We start from the raw sequence: 20,362 nt of genomic DNA, 5'->3' as shown, positions 1-20,362 counted from the left end.
CACTCACTCTCGTGTTTCGGGCCTGCCCTGCCCACCGATACGTCACACTTGGCAGCTGAAACCCTAGTCGGTCTCTTGTCCCACCCACACCCACTTCAACTCGCACCCACCCCCATGCATACAATCGACGCAGTAAGTACTATTGGGACAGATATACAACGGGTTATGACTAGAGCCCCAACATGTTATAGCGAACAGTCCTGCGCACCCATCACGCACTAAACGTGATCCACCCAGTCGGAGGCTGCACCTCGATGATCGGAGGCGGCACACCGCGCTCGCCCATCTTGACAAGGTCGGGCCCCATCAACGACGGGTGGAGGTCATCCATACTGCTGCCGTTGCTCGACGTAGTGCAGTTCGAGTCCTGTCGGCGTCTCATCGGCGGAGCCGGAGCCGGGCGGCGACTGCGAGCAGGGCCGGCGGGGGTCGTCGAATTGCTGCGGTCAGGAAGCGAATGTGTCGAGCCCGCAGACGGGGGACGCTCGCTCGCACCCGTGACATCGATCAAAGAGGCAACCCGCGCCGGTGCACTAGGGCGCTCGAGGTACGGCGTCGCCTTTGGCGCAGGAAGCGACGCGGCGATCGAGTGCAGGGCGAGCGCCGAGTCGGGCGACAGACAGTGGTTTGAATCTGGTGTTGGATTTTCGTTTGCGGCCTGCAGGCAGCGCTCGACGAGGCGCCTCGTGGTCGAGTTGATGTCGTGAATGTGGTCGTTTGAAATTAGTGATTGGAGAATGAGCCGAATCTGTGGACGCTTGTAGGGGTCTCTGCGGATCTGAGTGTGCGACAGGAGAGGGAAGAGGACGCGGAGGTAGGTGTGACGGAGCGCCTCGTGCTCTTCTGGCAGGTCGACGAGCTCGCGAACAAACACGTCGAGCAGGACGCGCATGTCGTTTGTGAAAAAGTACTCTTGAGTGCCCGGGGTGGTGAAAAGCAGGTATAGAATCTTGAGGATGAGGAGCTGCAAGCACAGTCCCTCTGGCGTGTTTTCTGCTCGATTTAACATGAAAATGACGTTTTCGCCAAACGTCTTGCTGCTGCCGAGACGGCGCATGAGGACGACGAGGACACGGTTGTGCTTTTTCGTATCCTCGACGTCGTCGGGGATCTTGACGCGCGGCGCGGGCGTGACGCTCGCCGAGCGGCGGCGCTCATCCGCGTGTCCCTCCTTGTTCTGGGTCACACCCAGATTTGTCGCCGACACGGAAGCCGGCGCCGACCCCTGCTTTTGTCGCCGCCGGTCCTTGTGGCCGGGCAGAGTGGATACCATGAACTGCTCGTTGAGCGCGACGATCAAGCTGATGACGGCATAGTTGAGCCGCTCGTCCTGCTGGTCTCGAGTCGTCTCGACGAGGTCGAACAGGTGGTCGATGAACGTGTCGTCGAACTGGGCGAGCTCGGTCGCGTCGAGCATCTGCACGCGGCACACCTCGTACATGAGGGTGGTGGCTGGCAAGCGCAGCCGACTCTCGATCAGCGGCAGACCAAGGACGTAGTTCTGAAACCAGTGAGCACTTGCACCGGCCTACACCGCCACGGCACCAACCTCTTCATAGTCCAAGCCAACGACCTCGCCGAGCGTCGGGAGGAGTTTTTGCCACTTGCGATGCGAGCGGAACAGGCTGGGGTGTCGCTGGCCGTAGAACAGGATGATGTGGTACCAGATGTACAGCTCGTGGGGGTTGGTGTTCTATAGTGTGAGCGCCCACCCACACAAACACGAGACTACAAAAATAGCTCACCTCCTGCGCGTCGCCCATCATGACGCCCACCATGCGCTCGTAGTGGTACTCAAACAGCTCGCTCTCAAGAAGGAATGCAATGGCGCCCTGCATCTCGATCGGTGACTGGAGGTAGATGTCTGTGGGAGTCAGCCGGGTGATATTCAGGTACGACGACGGCGCCGACGTCGGCGCGCGTCACCGCGCAACGACGACGCTGCCCAACACCGCAGTGGAGTAGGCCTTGGCTACTGTCGGGGTGGTGGTTTGTACATGCTCGAGCGGACGCTCGTCGTCGGTCGCTCGCTCACTCGCTCGCTTGCTCGCGCACGCTCCGCCAACTCACCATGGTATGCGCCGCAGAACGTGACGAACATGCGGAGCGTGTTGTCGAGCTCCTTGAGGCCGCACCCCTCAGGCAGGGTGAGGATGGCCTCGAGCTCGTTCCAGAAGGCCTCGCGGCTCTCGACGGGGTTGTAGCTGGGCACGGGCTCGGCCTCTTCTGCGGGAGCGGCGGCGTGGTCGTGCGAGCGCGAGCGGCGGCGGCGGTGGGTGCGCAGCGAGCCGGAGCGCCCGAGCCGGGCCGAGAGGTGCAGCGCGCACTGCTTGGTGTGCTGCATGGCTTCGGTGCAGGTGCAGGCGTGCGCCGTCGTCGGCGGGTTGCGCGCGGCTGGCATCGTTGAGGCGAGGTGCGGAGTGAGGGGCCTGCGATGGGAGACGAGGCCCTGAGGAGCGGGGTTGGGAGGGGAGAGGATTGGTCGTGCCGCGGCTGGAGTGCTGGGGTCTGCTGTACGCTATCTAGTCGTGGTGGTGAAAGACATGGAGGAGGCTGGGTATTATGACAGGTTGGGTGGGGAAGGGAGAGAGTAGGCAGTGAGTGAGAGAGAGAGAGAGAAGGGCAGTTGTCGAGTGGGTGATGTCGAGTAGCCCAGGTTGTCCCGTTCAAACACCAGGGCCAAGTGGCAATTACAACGCACCTAAATGACAAACCCTCGCCGCCTTGCCCCCACTCTTGCCGTGCCTGAGTAACCATCACTCGTCTCCACCTTGCTCCTACCCTCTTCCGACCGACACATACCGACCGCAACCGCAGCGCCGCACAAATCACTTGACGTAGATTGCACAGCAGCCGAGACGCCGCCGAGCACGAGGACAGCGTCATCTGTGTCAGCCAGTATCGCAGCCACCTCGCTCGCACCAGCGGACCCAGCGCCGCCCCCGCCGCCCCCCACCCCACCCACCCAGCCAAGGCGCAGCTCGCCGACGCCAAGCATTCCCTCCCACGCCGCGGTCCTTGACGGTCGGCGCCATAACTCCGCACTCGACCTCCACCCAAGATGCATACAATGTACAACAGACTAGTCGGCGCTGCGCCGCGTGAGCAAAAACGTCCCCTCGTACCCGTAGAACGTCTCGGGCGTGAGCGTGTCGCGCCAGCGGCCGACCAGCAGGTCGTCGCTCAGCACGTAACCCCGATAGATCCACTGGCCGCGCTGGAATGGCGCGTACTCTTTGACCAAGTACAGCAGGCCGTCCCACACGCGGACGTGCCCACTGATAATGAACCGCCCCCACGCGCTGTGCCCCATGCCCGTGACGAGCAGTGCGAGGCCCGTGTCCTGCCCGTCCGCGCCGCCGGCCGCGAGCTCGGCGTCAATCTCGGCCTCTGGCACCACCTCGTACCCGTCGAGTGCTTCGAGCTGGCGCGCGAGCGCGTCATCGATGATGGCAGTCTCTGGCGATGTCCCCGCTGGCCGGTTCGCCATCGGGTTCATGGAGAAGGCCCGCATATCCTTCGGGAAACCGGCGTGTGTCATCGGTCCGGCGAGGGGCAGGCCGCGGCGGCTTCGCGGGCCTGCAGTGGTGCGCTGCGGGCGGACAAACGTCTCGCGCAGCTTCCATACCTGCGGCTGCTCGCCATATGGCCCGCGGTAGATTGCCCTGTGGCGGCCCGACAGGATGTCATGGAAGGCATGAAAGTCGAGAAATGTAAAGGTGCCCTCCCAGCACCCGCTGAACAGGCCACGCCACGCCGAGAGCGTTCGGCCGCGGCTCCACATGCCGTTGGTGCACGCGCGCAGGCGCTCAAAGTCGGCGTCGTGCACCTCGGACGAGAGCACGGGCCGTGGGCGGGCGCGGAGGTCCGTCTCCTCAATGTCAACGGCAATGTCGGGGAGAGAGGGCGCCGACGCTGATGATGGGTCGTCCGGGTCCTCTGGCCCGCCAAAGAAGCGCAGCATGGCGGCATGCGAGAGGAGCGGGGGCGCGATCTCGATCGTCTGGCCGTAGTACGGCACGCGGTTGAGCCGGTCCTTTGGGTTCTCGTCCATGCTGTACGGGCCCTCGGGCTGGCGGAAGTGCTGGTGCTCGGACGGGAGGTTGAGCAGCGTCCACGGCGCAAAGAAGAGCTCATACTGGTGCGCGGCAAACACGTACGGGCGGAGCGACCGCAGTGTGGCGGGGGTACGGATCGCTGGTGGGTGAGCCTAAATCAACAAAAACGACACCCACTGTACTCGTCGAGGAACCACCGGATCCACATGGCAAGCGAGTCGACGACCCGCTCAGGCGGGTACCCGACCTCGTCCTCGTCCTCGAACCCCGTGCTGAGGGTCCGGGCGTGAAACTTGTCGAGCAGGGACACCATGTCGACGGCGGGGCCGTCCGGGAGGGGGTTGACGAGCCGGCGAACATTCTTGCCGTCTGCTGTCAGCCGCGCCAACGCCCACTACACCCACCATTCTCAATGAGCATAAGGTACACGACCCACAGGTCGTTTGGGGACAGCCCGGCCTCTGGCGGAGCCTCGCCATCGCCGCCGCCGGGGCCGCCGGCCCCGGCCTTTCCCTTGCCCTTTGGCTCGAACGCAGCGAGAGTCCGCGCAAGGCGCGACAGGCCGCGGGTGCGCGTGCGCAGCTCGGCCGCGAGGTCGCGTGCGGTCGGCTCGCGCGCGAGGCGGCGCCGGGCCGCCGCCGTGTCGTACGTGCGGCGGAAGACGTCGGCGTACAGGTTGGGATTGGCGGCGGGGCTGAGCGCGGCGTGCACGGCGCGGCAGGTGCGTAGGAGGGCGGTGGGCGGGGCCAGGGCCGACGCGACGAGGAAGGACCCGATGTGGCTTAGGATCTCGGGTGGGAGGAGGGCGAGCCCCGTCGGCGGGGTCGGGCTGCGGATGAGACGCGCCGTGCCGAGCGCCGCGTTCAGCTCGGATATCGGCGAGAGGGGCGGGGCGGGCGGGGCCGCCGGGGAGACGACGACGGCCGTCGACATTGTGCGGTGGGGAGAGAGAGGTGGCGACGATGAGTCAGTTGGGTGGCCAGACGATATCTGCTGCCCTTCTCGCTCCGGTCTGCGGGGTCTCCGATGCGAGCAACTTTGTGTCATGCGCGGCGGGTCAGCACCGCGCCCGAGGATTAGAAAAAGGTATTAGTACGTGGTTAGTACGTGGTCAAATGGCGACGTCGGCTCAAAGCTAATGTCATTACTCCCGCTTGAGCCACCGCCACATGTCGAATCTCCGGACCGCCGAATTACGCCTACTTGCAAGATTAAAACCCATTTGGAACCAAGTGGATATCCTCTCTGGCCTCTTTTGGCTAAGATCATGTGTAGTATCTGTTCTTGACATATTGAGCTATGTCACAACCCTACGGGGTTCTAAGCTTAATAAATCTTTCCTCGCCCGAGTCACCTCTATGGCTTGCCACAAGTGATCTCACGATGTCGTTGGCCTTACACTACCGCCTCCTGATGTCAGGGTACCACCAATAACTCTTTTGCTTTTGCATTGCTATTCCTATTGCTGTCGACGAATAGAACTTGACTGAGGCGTGGCTCAATGCGCGACTGACTTGTCCAACAATGACTCTGCAACTCGCCGGGTTTCCGTGCTCTCTCGCTCGCGACCCACCCTGCCCCAGCACGCACTCGCATGATGCATGACATGCTGGTACCCTACATATCTCTCCAGGTACGGTGCTGGCCCGAAAGGCGAGCTCCATCCACATTGACCAACGCAGCTGTCGCTCTGGTGTAGGTAGCCAAGTCACAAGCCCGTCAGTGTCGTCCTCGCTCGCTCGCTCCCCGCCCGCCCCACCCATGTGCAATCTACGAGGCAATGCATAGCAGCGCCTATAAGCGACGTGTGCCAGATTCCCCTTGCGAGGGTCTAGACGCACATGCGCATCCAAAGAAACCTAACAAGGGAGAAAGATTATGGCCAGCATGCAAGTTGGGGAAGTAACAAGATTCGGGGAGTGAGATCGCGCCTGCCAACGCGAGAGATGCGAAGAGGATATTGGAGGGAGAGGGGTAGTAGGGGTGGGTAATGGACACATAGGGGTTTCGTGGTAAGATGGAATAGGTCGGAATCGTTCATACATCTCAAACTCTAACTCGTCTCAACGAATCCGTCTAGCGGTACTCGTTGAACTCGAGAGAGTTGGCCTGGAGCGTCGGTTGCGAGATCATGGCCTTCTGCACAGACCGACGCTGAGGGCGCTGAGACATACGGGGGGAAGTCGGCGACGTGCGAGAGTACATGTCGTCGAAGGGGTTCTGGCTCATGCGAGTGGCGGCAACAGCCGAGCCACCCGCCTGAGTAGTCGCTCCGTAGTTCTGGAACCAAGAAGTTCCAAACACAGAGTGGACATAAGACGCCTGGGTAGGCGACGTGTCACCCACACCCGCCTGGTCCGTGTAGAACGACTCGACCTGGCGGTGACGCATGGCCGGGTAGTTGTCGAGGGGCGAGGCGTAGAACGACGATGGACGGTCGTCAATCTCGGAGGCGGCAATCGACGGCGCTCCAGAGTGGCGGCGGTCGTCGCTGAAGGGGTTATCGCCCGAGCGGCCAGAGAACATGGACATGTGCTCAGAGAGGCGCTTGTTGACGGCACGCTCGTTGGCACGCTTGATACGCTTGTAGATCCAGACAACAACCAGAATCCAGATGAGACCACCGACACCGACACAGACGCCGATGATGATGTCACGCTTCCTCGAGCTGGCCTTCTTGTGCTCCGCATTGTTGCCAGCAGAGTTGCTCTGGCCGTTCGAGGCGCTGTCGATGGGGTACGTCGAGTCAATCTGGCGGGCGAGCTGCCCAGAGAGACCAGGCTGGTTGTAAAGCGGCGACGAGGGAGTGGCAATGTACGACTGCAGAGTCGGGTACTGGTCCGAAGGAACGTAACCGATCCACTGAGTGCCAAGGGTCGCGCTGTTACCGTCCCAGCCCACCGGCTCGTAGACCTTGAGACCGTACGTCTTGATGGACGACTGGGTAATGTTCAGGGCATCCGAGAGCATGACTGGGAACGTGTCGAACAGCTGGTTCTGCGCGTCGTTGTGGGTAACAACAAACGCCCAGGGGTAGCCGGATCTGCTCAGGAGAATCGAAACCATCGTGTCGTTCTTCACGGGGTCATTCTCATTGCCAGTCGTGTAGTTGGGGTTGTCCTGGACTGGGTTGTTGGGCCTGATAAGGGTAGCCGTGCTGCTCGACGTGGGGGACGACGCAGGCGAGAGGGGCGCAGTCTGGTTGGGGCTGATGCTGCTGCTCGACGAGTCCTGAGCAGTGGATGGAGCGACAACGAGAGTGGTCTGAGTAGGAGTGTAGGCATCCGTGTTGACCGACGTGGGGCTAACAGGGGAGCTAGAGGCTCCGCCGTCATTCGTAGGTGTGGCCGACCCCTGCGAAGAAGCACCAGTGGGAGTGGCCGAGTCCGACGCCGAGACGGGCGGGGCGACAGTGCCAGAAGGCTGGTCAGACGGGCCCACAGGGGTGGTCGGGCCAACAGAGGAGACACTCTCACTGGGACCAACAGGGACAGAACCTGTAGGCGTGTCGCTGGGCCCGACAGAACCTGTAGGGGTGTCGCTGGGCCCGACAGAACCTGTAGGGGTGTCGCTGGGCCCGACAGAACCTGTAGGGGTGTCGCTGGGCCCGACAGGAGTAGACGTGGGGCCAACGGGAGTCGAAGGCGTCTCGCTCGGCGTCTCACTGGGGCCGACAGGAGTGGACGTCGCGCCATCACTGGGGCCAACGGGAGTGGACGTGGGACCAACGGGAGTGGAAGGCGTCTCGCTAGGCGTCTCACTCGGGCCAACGCTCGTCACAGGAGGGGCGACCGAGCTTGACTCAACAGGTCCAGTGGGCTCGTTGGAAGGCTGAGGCGTGGAGGTGGGCTCAACGACAGGCGGCTCCGACGACGAGATCACGACAGGAGGGGTAGTAGTAGGAAGCACCTCCGACGTCGTGGGAGTGTCAGAAGGAGGGACAACCACGGTGCTAGGGGGAACCTCGCCGTCAGAAGTCGTGGTCGGAGGGACAACGACAGTCGTCGTGGTAGGAGGAACCTCAACCTCAGACGTCGATGTAGGAGGGACAGCGGTGGTGGGCGGAACCTCGACATCAGACGTCGTCGTCGGGGGGACAACCTCGGTGGTCGTGGTCGTAGGAGGAACAGCCGTGGTAGGCGGAACCTCAACGTCAGACGTCGTCGTAGGGGGGACAACCTCAGTGGTGGTGGTCGTAGGAGGAACAGCCGTGGTAGGCGGAACTTCAACGTCAGACGTCGTCGTAGGGGGGACAGCGCTCGTCGTAGGTGGGACAACTTCGGTGGTGGTGGTCGTAGGAGGAACAGCCGTGGTAGGCGGTACCTCAACGTCAGACGTCGTCGTAGGGGGGACAGCGCTGGTCGTAGGTGGGACGACCTCAGTGGTCGTTGTCGTGGGATCGACTTCACTCGTTGTAGTAGGAGGGGCCTCGCTTGTCGTGGGAGGGACAACCACAGTGGTAGTCGTCGACGAGACGGGAGGAACCTCAGTCGTCGACGAGGCGGGAGGAACCTCAGTCGTCGACGAGGCGGGAGGAACCTCAGTGGTCGTCGTAGTGCTGCTAGCAGGCACCTCGCTGGTCGTCGTGGTGCTGCTGGGGGGAACCTCGGTGGTCGTGGTTGAGCTGCTGGGAGGCTCCTCGCTAATGGTCGTCGTCGTGGTGCTGCTGGGAACGACAGTGGTGGACGAAACCGACGGAGAGACCACTGTGGTGGATGAAGGAGTGGTCGACGTGGTCGTCGTCGACGAAGGCTCCGAGCTCGACGAGGGGGCAGTCGACGACGAGGGAACGGGCTCCGAAGAGCGCTCCACAGACGACGAGGACGACTCGGAGGAGCTCGAGGGCGTGGCCGAAGAGCTTGCGTCAGACGAAGTCGACGTAGACGACGACTCGGAAGACGAAGGAGGCGCTGAGGAAGACGACGACTGCTCCGAAGAGGAAGACACAGACGACGAGGACGAGGACGAGGGAGCGGCACTGCTCGACTCGGATGCCGAAGAGGAAGTCAAGGAAGACGACTCCGAGGCTGACGACGAAGACGACGACTCCGAGGCTGAAGACGAGGCCGACGACGAAGACTCGGACGCCGACGATGAAGTCGACGACGAAGCCGAGGACGAGGCCGAGGAAGAGGGGGCCTCAGAAGACGACGACGAAGAGGACTCTGACGACGAAGAAGACGAAGACGACGACGACGGAGAAGCCGAAGACGAAGACGACGAGTCCGACGACGACGACGAAACAGTGGTCGAGGTCGAGCTGCTCGATGACGAGGGGTCCGTCACCACAAACTCAGGTGGGTCCGAGCTGCTGCTGCCTGGAGCAGACGACGACGAAGAGGACGACGACTCCGAGTCGGAAGACGAGCTGGATGAAGACGACTCGGTGGTGATCGGCGACGAGTGCTCAGACGATCCCGACGAGCTGGAAGCCGAGGTCACGGGAGCGGGAGTCGTCGAGTCGGACGAAGGAACAGCACTCGAGGACGAGGGCTCGTCCGAAGTGGAGGAAGCCTCGGAGGTGGTCGAGGGGACAGTCGACGTCGTGGGGCTTGCACTAGGCGACTGGGACGAGGTCGTGGGCGCGATGCTAATACCAACGCTCACACCGGCCGAAACGCCAGATGGGGAGATAGACACGCCGCCGCTCGCGCCGGCGCTCACACCACCAACGTTTCCACCTCCCTCGGCACCCGCACCGTTGGGGCCGGCGCTGACACTGCCTCCAACCTCGGCGCCACCAGGGGGCGAAGAGGTGGAGGCCTCAACGGGAAGAGTCTCGGAACGCGACTCGAGCGAAGACTCCTCCTGAGTCGTTGTGGTCGTAGAGGAAGACACCGGCTGAGGAGCCTCGGAAGAAGACTCGGGCGCCTGAGACGACGACTCGGGTGTGGTAGAAGTTTGCTGGGTAGTAGTCAACGACTCAACAACGGTCGTGGTGGTGGTGGTCGAGCTGGATGCCTGCTGCTCGTTGGCCGCCTGCTCCTGTCCTTGAGCAGGGGGAGGCGTGGAGACCTCGACGGCCGATGGCTCGCCAGTGCCGGCAACTGATGCAGCTGTCAGTATTGTTCTCTGCGTGGTGCTGCACGGATCACAATCCGAGTGGCGCAGAATCAGGGTGCACATACCTTGTCTGGGTGCGACAAGCTGGCGGGCCTTGCGCGACCATCCATTTTCGAGCGAACGAGGGCTGGCTGGGTGAGCATCAACGCGTGCCAGTTGAGCGATGATGACGAGGAGGACGAGGAGGGCGGCAAGCATGCGGCTGTTGCCGCCCCTCGCTAGGCGGCCGTTGCCGTAACGCATGTTGCGGTCCAGTCTGTGGTTTTGGTGGTTCACGGAAGCTATTGTTACGCGTGTTGGGCTGTGCGTGAAGAGCGGGATGGGATCTAGCAAGACTGTGATCGCAGCAACAGCAACATCAACGAGCGTCCAAGATGGTTAACCCTTTGGTATGAGAGCGCCTGCAAGTGAGATGCAAGAGCAGTCGAAGGGTCGAGCGAGTGTTGGATTGTTTTTGAGAACGCAGGTAGGCCCCTTTCAAAGCAACCAAGCAAAGTGTCCTCTTGGTGGATTCTGGGGAGGGGAGGGTCTAATGGGTCGAAACGTAGCACTGCGCAAGTGGGCGAGTGCTGAGGCGATGGCGATGGCAGGCGTTAAAGAAAGGAACCAGCGACAACAAGCGAGAAAGGTCGACGAACGAAGAGGATCGAGCGGCGAGGGAAAGGGGGGGATGGGGGTGGGCGGGTCGAGTTGCGCAAGCCGAGAGTCGATGTGGGCGAAGGGGGTTGTTGAACGAGTGTGAGGTGCTGACTAGCAGTGCACAAAAGTCGATGTCGATGTGTGGTGTACGTCGAGAAGATGGGGGGAGGGGGAGGGGGGAGGGGTTGTTGCTCGAAAGAGATGGAGGAGGGAGAGAGGAAGGACGACAACGACGACCACTGCTGGTTTGACAACGACCAACAGAGTGATGGGTTGTGTGGTCGTGGGTGCGTGTGGGTGGGTGGGTGTGGTACAAGCAGACAGGGGCAGGGCGTACTGGCGGACGCCTCGTCGGTGCGTGGGCGGTTTGGGGTCCTGCCCGCCTGGGTCGGTCTACAACAGCGAGCAAGCAAGCCTGGCTGGTAGGTTAGCCCGAGCGAGGGAGAGGGGAGGGAGGGCCAGAGGGAAGGGAGGGAGGGAGAGGGAAGGAAGGGAAGGAGGGAGGAAGGGAGGGGCGTCCGGAAGGCGCGGGCGGGGCGTGGGCGGGCGCGGGCTTGGCCGTGTATAGAGGTGCGTTGCGGGTCGATTTTGATGCGTGCTTGTGGTGCGTGCTTTTGCTTTTCTGCCCCTGGGCCCTGGCTGGCTGGCTGGGGTGGATGCAGTTTGACCGTCGCCACGCTGACCCAAACTTGGAGCAGAGGGCGGAACGAGCAAGCAACCAAGGCCCGAGCGGCGGCAGCCACGACTAGGTCAGGCTGTAAACCACTGGCAACGCGCGGTACAGGGAGGCGGGGCGGGCGCGAGCGGTCTTGGGGGGAGACCGCCGTGTGCGAGGGAGGGGAGGGGAGGGCGGGCAGAGCAAGCGAGGAGGAGAAAAAAAAAGGAGTCGACAGGGTCCGGCAGGCGGATGATCGGTTCGAATGCAGCGTCCCGTGCGACTGGCATGTCCAAGGTCTGGCCGTTGTCGCCGTCGTCGTCACTGTGGAAACGGCGGAACACAACCGACGACGCACAGTGACAGAGGAAGGCGAGCAGTAAAACCAGGGGAAGGGAGGGGGGCAAGGCAGCAGCAGACGGGCAGGTGGGCAGCGGTGGGCACTACAACACTGCGGCTGTGGGTGGGTGGCGGCGGCGGCGGTCTCGTCTCCGGCACGGCACAAGGCACCGGGTTGTGAGGGCACGAGGGTGGCACTGCACAGCAGCGGTGTGCGGCGTGTGGCTCGCGGCTCGCAGCTCCCTCTGCACGCCTTGGACCTAATTAAGCTTGCGAGCAGAGCAGCAGCGGCTACGACGACGACCAGTTGAGCGAGACGCGGGGAGTCTAGAGGCGCGGGTCAGTGGATGGGTGGCGACTGGCCCCGCGCGTACGCTGCTGGACCCTAGAGTTTGGAATGGACCTTTGGACCCTGCACTTTGGCGCTTCAAGCAAAGCCAGTGGGCCCACGACCCGCACAGGCCGCAGCCCGGCCGCCCACTTTCAGGGTTTGGGCCGTTTACGTTAGCGTGACAGTTTGCTCGAGTGATGGCTATTGTGTGCCGCCCTTTCCTCTGGCCTTCCCTGCGTCGCGTCGTCGTCGTCGTCGGCGGCGTCGTCTCGTCTAGCCACTTGGACAACCTGCTTGCACCTGCACCCTGCCCTGCCTCACGACCTCACTCAACGCGGCCCGCGCTCATCAGACCCCCTTGGCGCAGTAGGCTGCAACTCACTTTCGACCCGCCGGAAGGACCTCCTTACGCACAGTATAGCTTGGAGCGTGGCACGTCAGATGGGCCGTGGGTCGCGTCGCGCGTCACGTCGTCGTCGCGGCCGGCCTCTCAACCCCTGGCTGCCTCCCTCTGCGGTTGGCGATTGATTGCAATCCTCATTCGACGCGACGCGGCGGGGCTCGCGCCGGCGGGCGGGCAGATGCGTGTGCGCGCTGCGCGATGGGCTGCGGGCCACATCATGATCACCGCGATGTGCACGACATGTCCAGGAGCTTTACCGGCTGCGCCGAGTTGTGTTTCGTCACGCTGCGACCATAAGCCCCAGCCTAGCCGCCCAGCCGCCGGCGGTATGCCACAAGTCGCAACCTAATTGCCCAAGGGTTGGCCCCCCCTCCCTCGTTAATTGTGTACGGCTGCACGTAATACCCTCGTCGCGCGCTCCGTCGTAAACCCCCGCGTGCACACCGCGTTGAGGACACTGGAAAAAGCTCCACCGGTCCAAAAAGGCCTGGACAATGCCCAGCTTACTCGATTTGGGAAGCGCGAGCGTGCACCCGCGGGGTGCGTTGCACGCGTCGTCCAAAGGTACGGCCAGGTTCGTCATCCTGAACCCATTCCTGGCCCAGCTGCGAGTTCTGGTCGCCAGAAAATAAAATAAACATGTGCATGGCCGCGGAAGGCCTGCAAGGGCTGCAAGGCCGGCAAGGCCCCCATGCCACTTTCATTATAGCGGGGTGCGGTGCGAGGTGCCGAACATGAGCGGGGCGAGCGAGCAGATGGTATGCCCGAGCCGCAGCTGCCACCACCTAGCCCATCGAGCAAGGTTTGCCCGCTATCAGTGACGGTGGCGCAGTGTGGCCGGGTAACTGTGCGCCAGTGGGCACGCCAGTCGTGTTCTTTGTGTGTCTCCGCTGCCAAGAGAGCGCCTCGGCGGGTTCTAGGGCGCGGAGCGGGCCGTTGGCGCCGACGATGGAGCGCACCACTGACGGTATGTGTGCGTTGTTTACTCTCCAACCGCGCCGCACCGTGCCGTGGCGCGGTTTAGTGGACCGCGCGCTTCGCGCTTCGCGTAAGGGGGTCTGCCTGGTCGCGGGATCGACGATCTTTGGGGGGGGGCCGGGGGTCGGGGGTCGCAGTCGGTGGGGTGACGCGGACCCACTTGACCCTCTCTGCCGTCATGCCACAGCCGGCTCGAGCTCCATCCTCCATCCCATCCCCCCTGTTCTGTGCTGCCGAGGTGGGGAAGACAATGAAAAATGGGGACGGCAGATGCTTTCCTTGCTTGGGAGTGGAGCATGCCCCCGGCGCACAGATCGCGGACGCGCTTGTGGGCGCGCGCACGCCAGCGCAAAACATGCCTGCATGCCGGCCGGGCGTCGCCACGACGGCACGGCACAGGAACCACGCTGGAACGGGCGGTACGAGAGGCCAGAAATACCCTCGCGACTAGCACCCCGGTTTCGTTAGGCACAGGTTGGTGCCGGCCAGCCTGTGCATGCCACCGTTGCCTCGTCCTGCCACTAGGAACGCGCGCCTTCTACATGCCTAGCCTGGGCAGCCCAGGCAGGCTGCATACTTGCACGGGAGCAGTCGCGCTGCTTGCTCGTGGCACATGGTCGTCCAGCTGACCAGCGTGGCTCACATCGGCTCCCAGCAGTGTGTCACCATGCCAACGGGGAGCCCGGCCGAGGATCGCGGCGTCGCTGGCGCTGGAGCTTGTCTGGGGCATAGGCTCGGCGCGGCTGGCGGGAGGCGGCGACGGTTCCCAACAACACGCTCGTTCCCAGCTCGCCCGCCGGTGGTGGCTGGATCTGTATTCGCCCACTCGTCACCACTCGTCACCACTCGTCACCGTGACCGAGCTGGTGACTGCCTGCTGCGTTCTGATGCATGCTGCGACTCAAGCTTGGATCTTGCGGCCGCTGCGCGGGAGAGCTATCGCGGTTGTGCTGCCGTGGGCCCTGCCGATAGCCGTGTGGCGCCACTCGCCTTGGCAGCGGTTTCCGCGCCCGGCACCGAGTAGACTGCGCGGGGCGGTTCTGGCGCGGCATTAGCTGTTCGGACTGTGGCCCCGTCGCCGAGATTACGACAGACGGGGATGGGCAGGTGGGCTCGCTCCGTTACTACCATGACGGCGGTTGCGATGTGGCGAGGGAAGGTTGAGCTCGGGGCCACGTCTCGCGGCTGGAGCGGCCCGTGCTTGTTGCGAAGAGCATGCATTTTCCCACACAGGAGACACATACTGGTACGAGGGGAAGACTTCGCCTCGTCCATCACACCAGTGGCACCGCACATCTTGATGAACCTCACGCAACGCCGCCGCCGCCGCCACGAAGATCAAGCACCGAGCACTCTTAGCCATGCACCAGGTCTCCTCGGCTTCCATCCACAAACCTGGCAACAAAGGTTCACTGTCCTTCACCCACTGCACCCCTCCATTACAGCCAACGGTGCATCTACTCACCCAGACGATGCTAGAATGCCGTCTCGACGCCGAGTGGCACGTCTGACTAAGGTGGTGGCGGCCTGTGCGGCCTAACCCCGCTTACCTAATCCCCGCCAGCTTCCAATGACGACATGGCTCACCTTGCGCGTTAAGACCAAGTCTACAATCCGCAACATTCTCTGCATCTTGCAACTCTTCTCTCACTCACAACCCGCACACAATGGCTCCCTCGCACAACATTGTCGAGATCGGCTCTACAGCTGGTGAGTTGAGGGCCTCCAGCAACGAGCTAACTCCGCAGCGCTCGACCAGATCATCAAGGGCCTCGCAAAGGACCAGCTGCTCGTTCTTGGTAAGTTCAGTCCCCTGCGCCGATTCAAAGCTTATCGCCACCAGACTTCCACGCCGTGTGGTGCGGCCCGTGCCATGCCATTGCGCCCGTATTCCAGCAGCTGGCCGACAAGTTCCCCCATGTCAAGTTTGCCGTGAGTGCAGCTAACGTTCGCTTGCAACACCAGCTGACCCTCCAGAAAATCGATGTCGACGCCCAGCAGGAGCTCGCCCAGCGGTACCGCATCTCCGCAATGCCCACGTTCAAGTTCATCAAGAACGGCGCCCCCATTGACGAGGTATGTGATGCGCAGGGGCTCTGACACGGACACTGACGCCCGCAGCTCCGCGGCGCATCCCCTCCCCAGCTGCAGGCCAAGGTCGCGCAGCACGCCGGCTCGCCCCCAGCCCCCAAGCCCAAGCCTGCCCCGGTCGTCCCCTCGGGCCCGGTTGAGGTGTCGCTGCACCACCTTGTCAAGGCGGACGGGCTCAAGGGCCTCGGCGAGGCGGCCGACCACCCGCTGTCGTCCATCATTGGCCCCAACTCTGGCCCCAAGGGCAACAGCTACGTCGAGTCGGCGACCGACCCCAAGCTGCTGCTTGTGATTCCCGTGCGTAGATGACGATAACCGACCGATGTGCCCATCTAACACCTGCAGTTCTCCAAGCCCGTGCAGCAGATCAACGCCGTGACTTTCTTCGCTGTCGTCGCCGACTACCAGGCGCCCAAGACGGTCAAGCTGTTCGCCAACCCGCCAGCGAGCCTCGACCTGGCGTCGGCCGACTCGGCGACGGCGACACACGAGCTCTCGCTGTCGTCTGCCGACATCCGAGGCAACCGCATCGAGCTGCCGTCGGCCAAGTTTAAGAACGTGTCGTCGGTCGCCGTGTACATCAAGGACAACCAGGAGGGCGAGGAGACGACGCGCCTCGACTCTGTCGAGTTCTTTGGCATTGAGAACTAGATGGAGGATGGGCGCTAGTGGGCGTGGGCGGTGTATTCTGCGAGGCTTTGGGGCGACTGGTGCGGCGAAGTGCGGCGACGGCGACGGGCGGTCATCTCCGGTGGCTGGTGGACCTATTCGGATATGCCGATCATCGCACGTGGCTTGCCCAGACGGCTGGACGGCCACGCAAGCCATGCAAGCCAAAAACAGACGCACAGGTCTCACACATTGCCTTGCACGCTGTTTGTCGCTGTCGAATTGTATGATACGTAGAAGAAGTGCATGTGAGACGAAGTGCTTACGAATGCGGTTGGGGAGTGCAGTCGTCTGGGGGTTTGGAATGAGCAGCATACATTCGGTTGTAATGTCGGGTGCTGTCCAATCGACTCGCCAGTGTATGACGACATTACAAGTTGGAATCTAATCACGGTGGCAACGGCGGCCTCATTCCAAAACAACCCGCCGCCGCCGCCTCTCGACGCATCATTCTCCGCTCTACGGCCAGTCAGCGGCAAGCCATCAGCCACCCTCGCCACGGCGGGCTGCTGCTCTCCGTTCCTTCTTGCTCTTCCCCTCCTCGACACACTTATACCTCCCGGCGCCGGGCATCACCAGCACATCTCCGTCCGCCGGCGTCGTCGGTGCCCACGTTGTTGACGACGCACTCGTCACCGCCAGCCATCTCCCACCCACTCCCACCAGCCAACAAACTCTCAACAACCCCCTTCCACCACCTTCAACAGGATGGTGTTCAAGTTCACGTCGTACGGCGCCGTCGGCCCCACCCCGGCCCTGCTGCACTCTGACCCGCGCCTCTTCGCCGACGACGACAGCTCTGTCTACCCCTGCGACTCGAGCATCGCGAGCGACACCGAGTCCGAGGACGAGCGCGAGCTCACCGCCGCCGAGCGCGTAGAGTACGAGCGCGGCCTGCTCACCTGGGACCGCGCGAGGGACTGGCGCTTCTGGGTCCGCTGGGAGTGGCTGGGGTGGTACGTCCTGCTCGGGCTCATCGTGCTCGGCGTCGCCCTCGTCGCCGTCTTCCACCAGGCTGTGAGTGGGTCGCTTGGCAGCGCTGACGCCAGATCGTGCGCACCCTCCTGCCCTTTGCGCAGCGCCTCAGAGCGCTCAAGGCTGGCTGGCTGATACCGCTCGCCACTATCGTGCTGCTCTCCTTCCCGCCCCTGTTTGGAAATGGTACGGCTGGGGGCGGGCGTGACGCTAACGCCCAGACATTGTTCTCATCCTCTGCGGCGTGGTCTGGGGAATCAAGGGCGGGTTTGCCATCGGCGCGGCGGGGACATTACTCGGCGAGCTGGGCGCGTTCACGTGGGTGTGGCTTGTGGCCGGCGCTGACGCCGTAGCATGTTTCGTACAGTCCTCCGGAACAAGGCACGCCGCTTCGCGCGCAGGAGCCTCAACTATGCGTGTCTGGCCCGCGTCGTTGACGAGGGCGGCGTGTTCGTCGCCTGGGTCGTGCGCATGAGCGTCATCCCGACGCACATGTCGACGGTGGGTGTGGCGCGTGGGCTCTGCTGATCCCAGGCCATCTTTGCCGTTTGTGGACTTGACGTGCGGCTGTGCGGTGGCTTGCGCTGACTTTAGGTGTGGCAGTTCTTCGTGGCGTTGGTGCTGTCGCTGCCGAAGCAGGTCAGTTGGCGTGGACTTGAGGGTGATCTGAACTGACACCCCCAGTTTATCGCCGTCTACGGTAAGCCGTGGGGAGTGGGTTGCATTGGTACTGACACAGCCGCGCCTGTTCCAGTCGGGTGTAAGTGCCTCCTTCCTCCGTTTCCCCACCCCCCCCTCGACACCGCTCACGCCCACACAGACGTCGTCATGAACAAGAACTCGCGCCCCGAGTCCAAGATCATCTCGGACGTCGTGTAAGCCCGCCCACCGTGCACCCCTGACTCCCCCAGCCTCGTCCTCACCATCTGCGTCGCGCTCTTCGCCGTGTGGTTCGTCCACCGCCAGATGCTGCGCGTGCGCAAGCGCGTCTTCCTCGAGCTGAGGGAGGACCTCCGCCGCAAGGGCATCCGCGAGCCCCCGCCGCCTGACGACAGCGGCTTTGTGGCCGCGCGGTAGGGCGGGGGGGACACTGCATTGGGAGACTGCGCTGCCGTGCGCACACTGCATGCTTCGTCTTGTGTGCTAGATACAGGCTAGATACACCGTGTATGTAACAGTAGAGTGGCGCCTGCATTCGGCCCCTGGTCGTGGGGGGGGGAGGGTTGCCGCGCTTTGTGAACTGTGCTTGCCTCCAGCCGACGATGTCTGACGACATGGCTCGTGCCAGATGGAGCGGAGCTCGTAGGGGAGCTCGCTGTCGGGAGAGCCAGAAGAAGCCAGGCATCGCAGCGTGCTCGTTGCAAGGGTGTGGCGGCACACACTTATCTGTGGCGGGTGACACACCTTCACGCGGCCGCCTCGACACGCAGCGTCGGACCCCGGCCAGACCGCGCCCCGGGCGATTCTGCATCCCCGCAACAGGAAAGGCTCAATGAGCGAGAGACCAGAACCAGTGGTGTATTGGAAGGAAGTGGACACGGCAAGCTGGGCAAGCCTGTCTCGCCACGGACACTCGCCCGCCCCCGTGCCCCCGCGGCGCCGTTTCCCGCGTCTCTTGGCGTGCAGGGCCCGGAGTGCACGAATTCGCCGTGTAGAGTGCAGAGGCAGCGGGCTCGCCGCCGTGGGCGTGAGCGAGGGCGCGAGCGAGGGCGCGTGTAAGCGGGGTGGAAGACCACAATGTTGCAGCTGCCCACGTCGCGCATGCTACCCCGCTGTATTGCCGTCTTCTTCTTGGCCGAATCTGGTCCGTTTCGCCCCCCTGCGATGCACTCTCTTGCGTTTTCTGGCCCAGGGAGGCCAGTGCCGACTGGGTGTGCCAGCGAGTCTCAACTTGGCCGGGCCACAGCCCCGACGCCACACCGACACCAACTCGACTCGTGTACTCTAACAGTGCCTCACTCTAGTTCATGTACATCTACACGTATTACCGTCTACACCCCTCCCGCACCTACTCGCCCCGCGCATCGCGCACAAAGTCGCGGCGCACGTCGTCCGCCACGCCCAACCTCCGCCCCATCGTCTCGGGCGCGAGATGCCCGCTCTCGGCATAGCTCTCGACCGTGCCGCTCCACGCGTCGACCCCGCCCGCCGCGTCGTGGCGCACGCGCACGCGCGTGATACACGTGTTGAAGCACGTCGCACCCGTGTCGACGCCGGGCGCGCGCGAAAAGGCAAACTCGCGCCCGAGGAGGACGGCGAGCAGCGCGGAGAGGTACGCGCCGTGGCTTACGACGAGGACGACGCGGTCGGGGATCGGGGTGGTGTGCGCGCTTTTGCCTTCGCCACCGCTGTGCTCCCCGGGCGCGTGGGATGCGAGGAAGGCCCGGAACCACGCGGCGACGCGCGCGCGGAAGCTGTCGTCAGCGCTGCTGCGAGGCGCACTCACTCGGCACTGGCCTCGGCGTCGGGGGGCACGCCGTGCCCCCGGACCCAGCGCTGGCCCTCGAGGCTGCCGAGTGAGCGCTCCATCAGCCCCGGGTGGATTTGGAGCTCTAGCCCGTCGTGTGCGGCGAGCACGATCTCTGCGGTCTGCGCTGTCAGAACGTCACTGCACTGGGGCTTCCGGGCTTCCGGCCGGCTGTGCCCTGGCCCCGCCCCGCCACCCACCTCCCTTGCCCGGCTCAGACTCGACGAGTGCGCCTCAACAAACGGCACGTGCGCCACCGCGTCCGCCAGCACGCGCGCCTCGGCGCGCCCCTTCTCGTTGAGCGGCACGTCCATGTGCCCCTGGATGATGCCTTGGGCGTTGCTGGTGTGAGCTAGCGGTTTCGAGGTGGCAGCTTACTGGTCGGTCTGGCCGTGGCGCACAAAGTATATCAACATTGCGTCGGTGGGTGTGAGATGGGCAGTCGAGCAGCGAGGACGCACTGAAACGTTGGTGGAGACGCAGGTGGATCATTGAAGTGGAGGTGGGCTCGGCGCCACTGACCGCCTGCGTGGGATTAATGACGATTAAAGCGCCAAAGATAATCCACCAGTCGTCACCCACCCAGGCGCCAGGGCCCAGCGTGCCTCCGTTAATGTCCCTGGCTGGCTGTCGCTGTCGCTCGTCGGTGGCACGACAACGTGCTCTCGTCGTCGTCTTTGACGGAAATCTCGAA

At 63.5% G+C, this 20,362-nt stretch overlaps 6 protein-coding genes across 6 annotated transcripts; 2 read left to right on the top strand and 4 right to left on the bottom strand.

Moving 5' to 3' along the window:
- Positions 1-211: 211 nt before the first annotated feature.
- LDB17 (pre-rRNA processing) lies at positions 212-2,401 on the bottom strand (the record flags this gene model as incomplete). The annotated part of the gene is made up of 4 exons (XM_069353466.1): positions 212-1,501; positions 1,550-1,693; positions 1,746-1,864; positions 2,071-2,401. The coding sequence occupies 4 exons, from the start codon at positions 2,399-2,401 to the stop codon at positions 212-214; spliced, it is 1,884 nt and encodes a 627-aa protein (XP_069208108.1).
- A 681-nt stretch (positions 2,402-3,082) lies between these two features.
- Positions 3,083-4,991, bottom strand: Q8F55_004967 (uncharacterized protein; the record flags this gene model as incomplete). The annotated part of the gene is made up of 3 exons (XM_069353465.1): positions 3,083-4,197; positions 4,236-4,427; positions 4,463-4,991. 3 exons carry the CDS (start codon positions 4,989-4,991, stop codon positions 3,083-3,085), a joined length of 1,836 nt encoding a protein of 611 aa, XP_069208107.1.
- A 1,143-nt stretch (positions 4,992-6,134) lies between these two features.
- Positions 6,135-10,364, bottom strand: Q8F55_004966 (uncharacterized protein; the record flags this gene model as incomplete). The annotated part of the gene is made up of 2 exons (XM_069353464.1): positions 6,135-10,105; positions 10,187-10,364. 2 exons carry the CDS (start codon positions 10,362-10,364, stop codon positions 6,135-6,137), a joined length of 4,149 nt encoding a protein of 1,382 aa, XP_069208106.1.
- Positions 10,365-15,133: 4,769 nt separating this feature from the next.
- Q8F55_004965 (uncharacterized protein) lies at positions 15,134-16,208 on the top strand (the record flags this gene model as incomplete). The annotated part of the gene is made up of 6 exons (XM_069353463.1): positions 15,134-15,176; positions 15,215-15,265; positions 15,310-15,398; positions 15,444-15,542; positions 15,588-15,854; positions 15,903-16,208. The coding sequence occupies 6 exons, from the start codon at positions 15,134-15,136 to the stop codon at positions 16,206-16,208; spliced, it is 855 nt and encodes a 284-aa protein (XP_069208105.1).
- Positions 16,209-16,934: 726 nt separating this feature from the next.
- On the top strand, positions 16,935-18,278 carry Q8F55_004964 (uncharacterized protein; the record flags this gene model as incomplete). The annotated part of the gene is made up of 9 exons (XM_069353462.1): positions 16,935-17,243; positions 17,276-17,387; positions 17,423-17,519; positions 17,555-17,702; positions 17,796-17,840; positions 17,886-17,901; positions 17,941-17,961; positions 18,022-18,076; positions 18,113-18,278. The coding sequence occupies 9 exons, from the start codon at positions 16,935-16,937 to the stop codon at positions 18,276-18,278; spliced, it is 969 nt and encodes a 322-aa protein (XP_069208104.1).
- Positions 18,279-19,209: 931 nt separating this feature from the next.
- Q8F55_004963 (uncharacterized protein) lies at positions 19,210-20,084 on the bottom strand (the record flags this gene model as incomplete). The annotated part of the gene is made up of 4 exons (XM_069353461.1): positions 19,210-19,615; positions 19,648-19,790; positions 19,869-20,010; positions 20,047-20,084. The coding sequence occupies 4 exons, from the start codon at positions 20,082-20,084 to the stop codon at positions 19,210-19,212; spliced, it is 729 nt and encodes a 242-aa protein (XP_069208103.1).
- Positions 20,085-20,362: the final 278 nt, after the last annotated feature.

Source organism: Vanrija albida (assembly GCF_041260175.1).
Source record: "Vanrija albida strain AlHP1 chromosome Unknown contig_4, whole genome shotgun sequence".
Taxonomy (NCBI): domain Eukaryota; kingdom Fungi; phylum Basidiomycota; class Tremellomycetes; order Trichosporonales; family Trichosporonaceae; genus Vanrija; species Vanrija albida.
The sequence above is the reverse complement of the archived record's forward strand: the minus strand, read 5'-3'. Positions and strand labels throughout refer to the sequence as shown.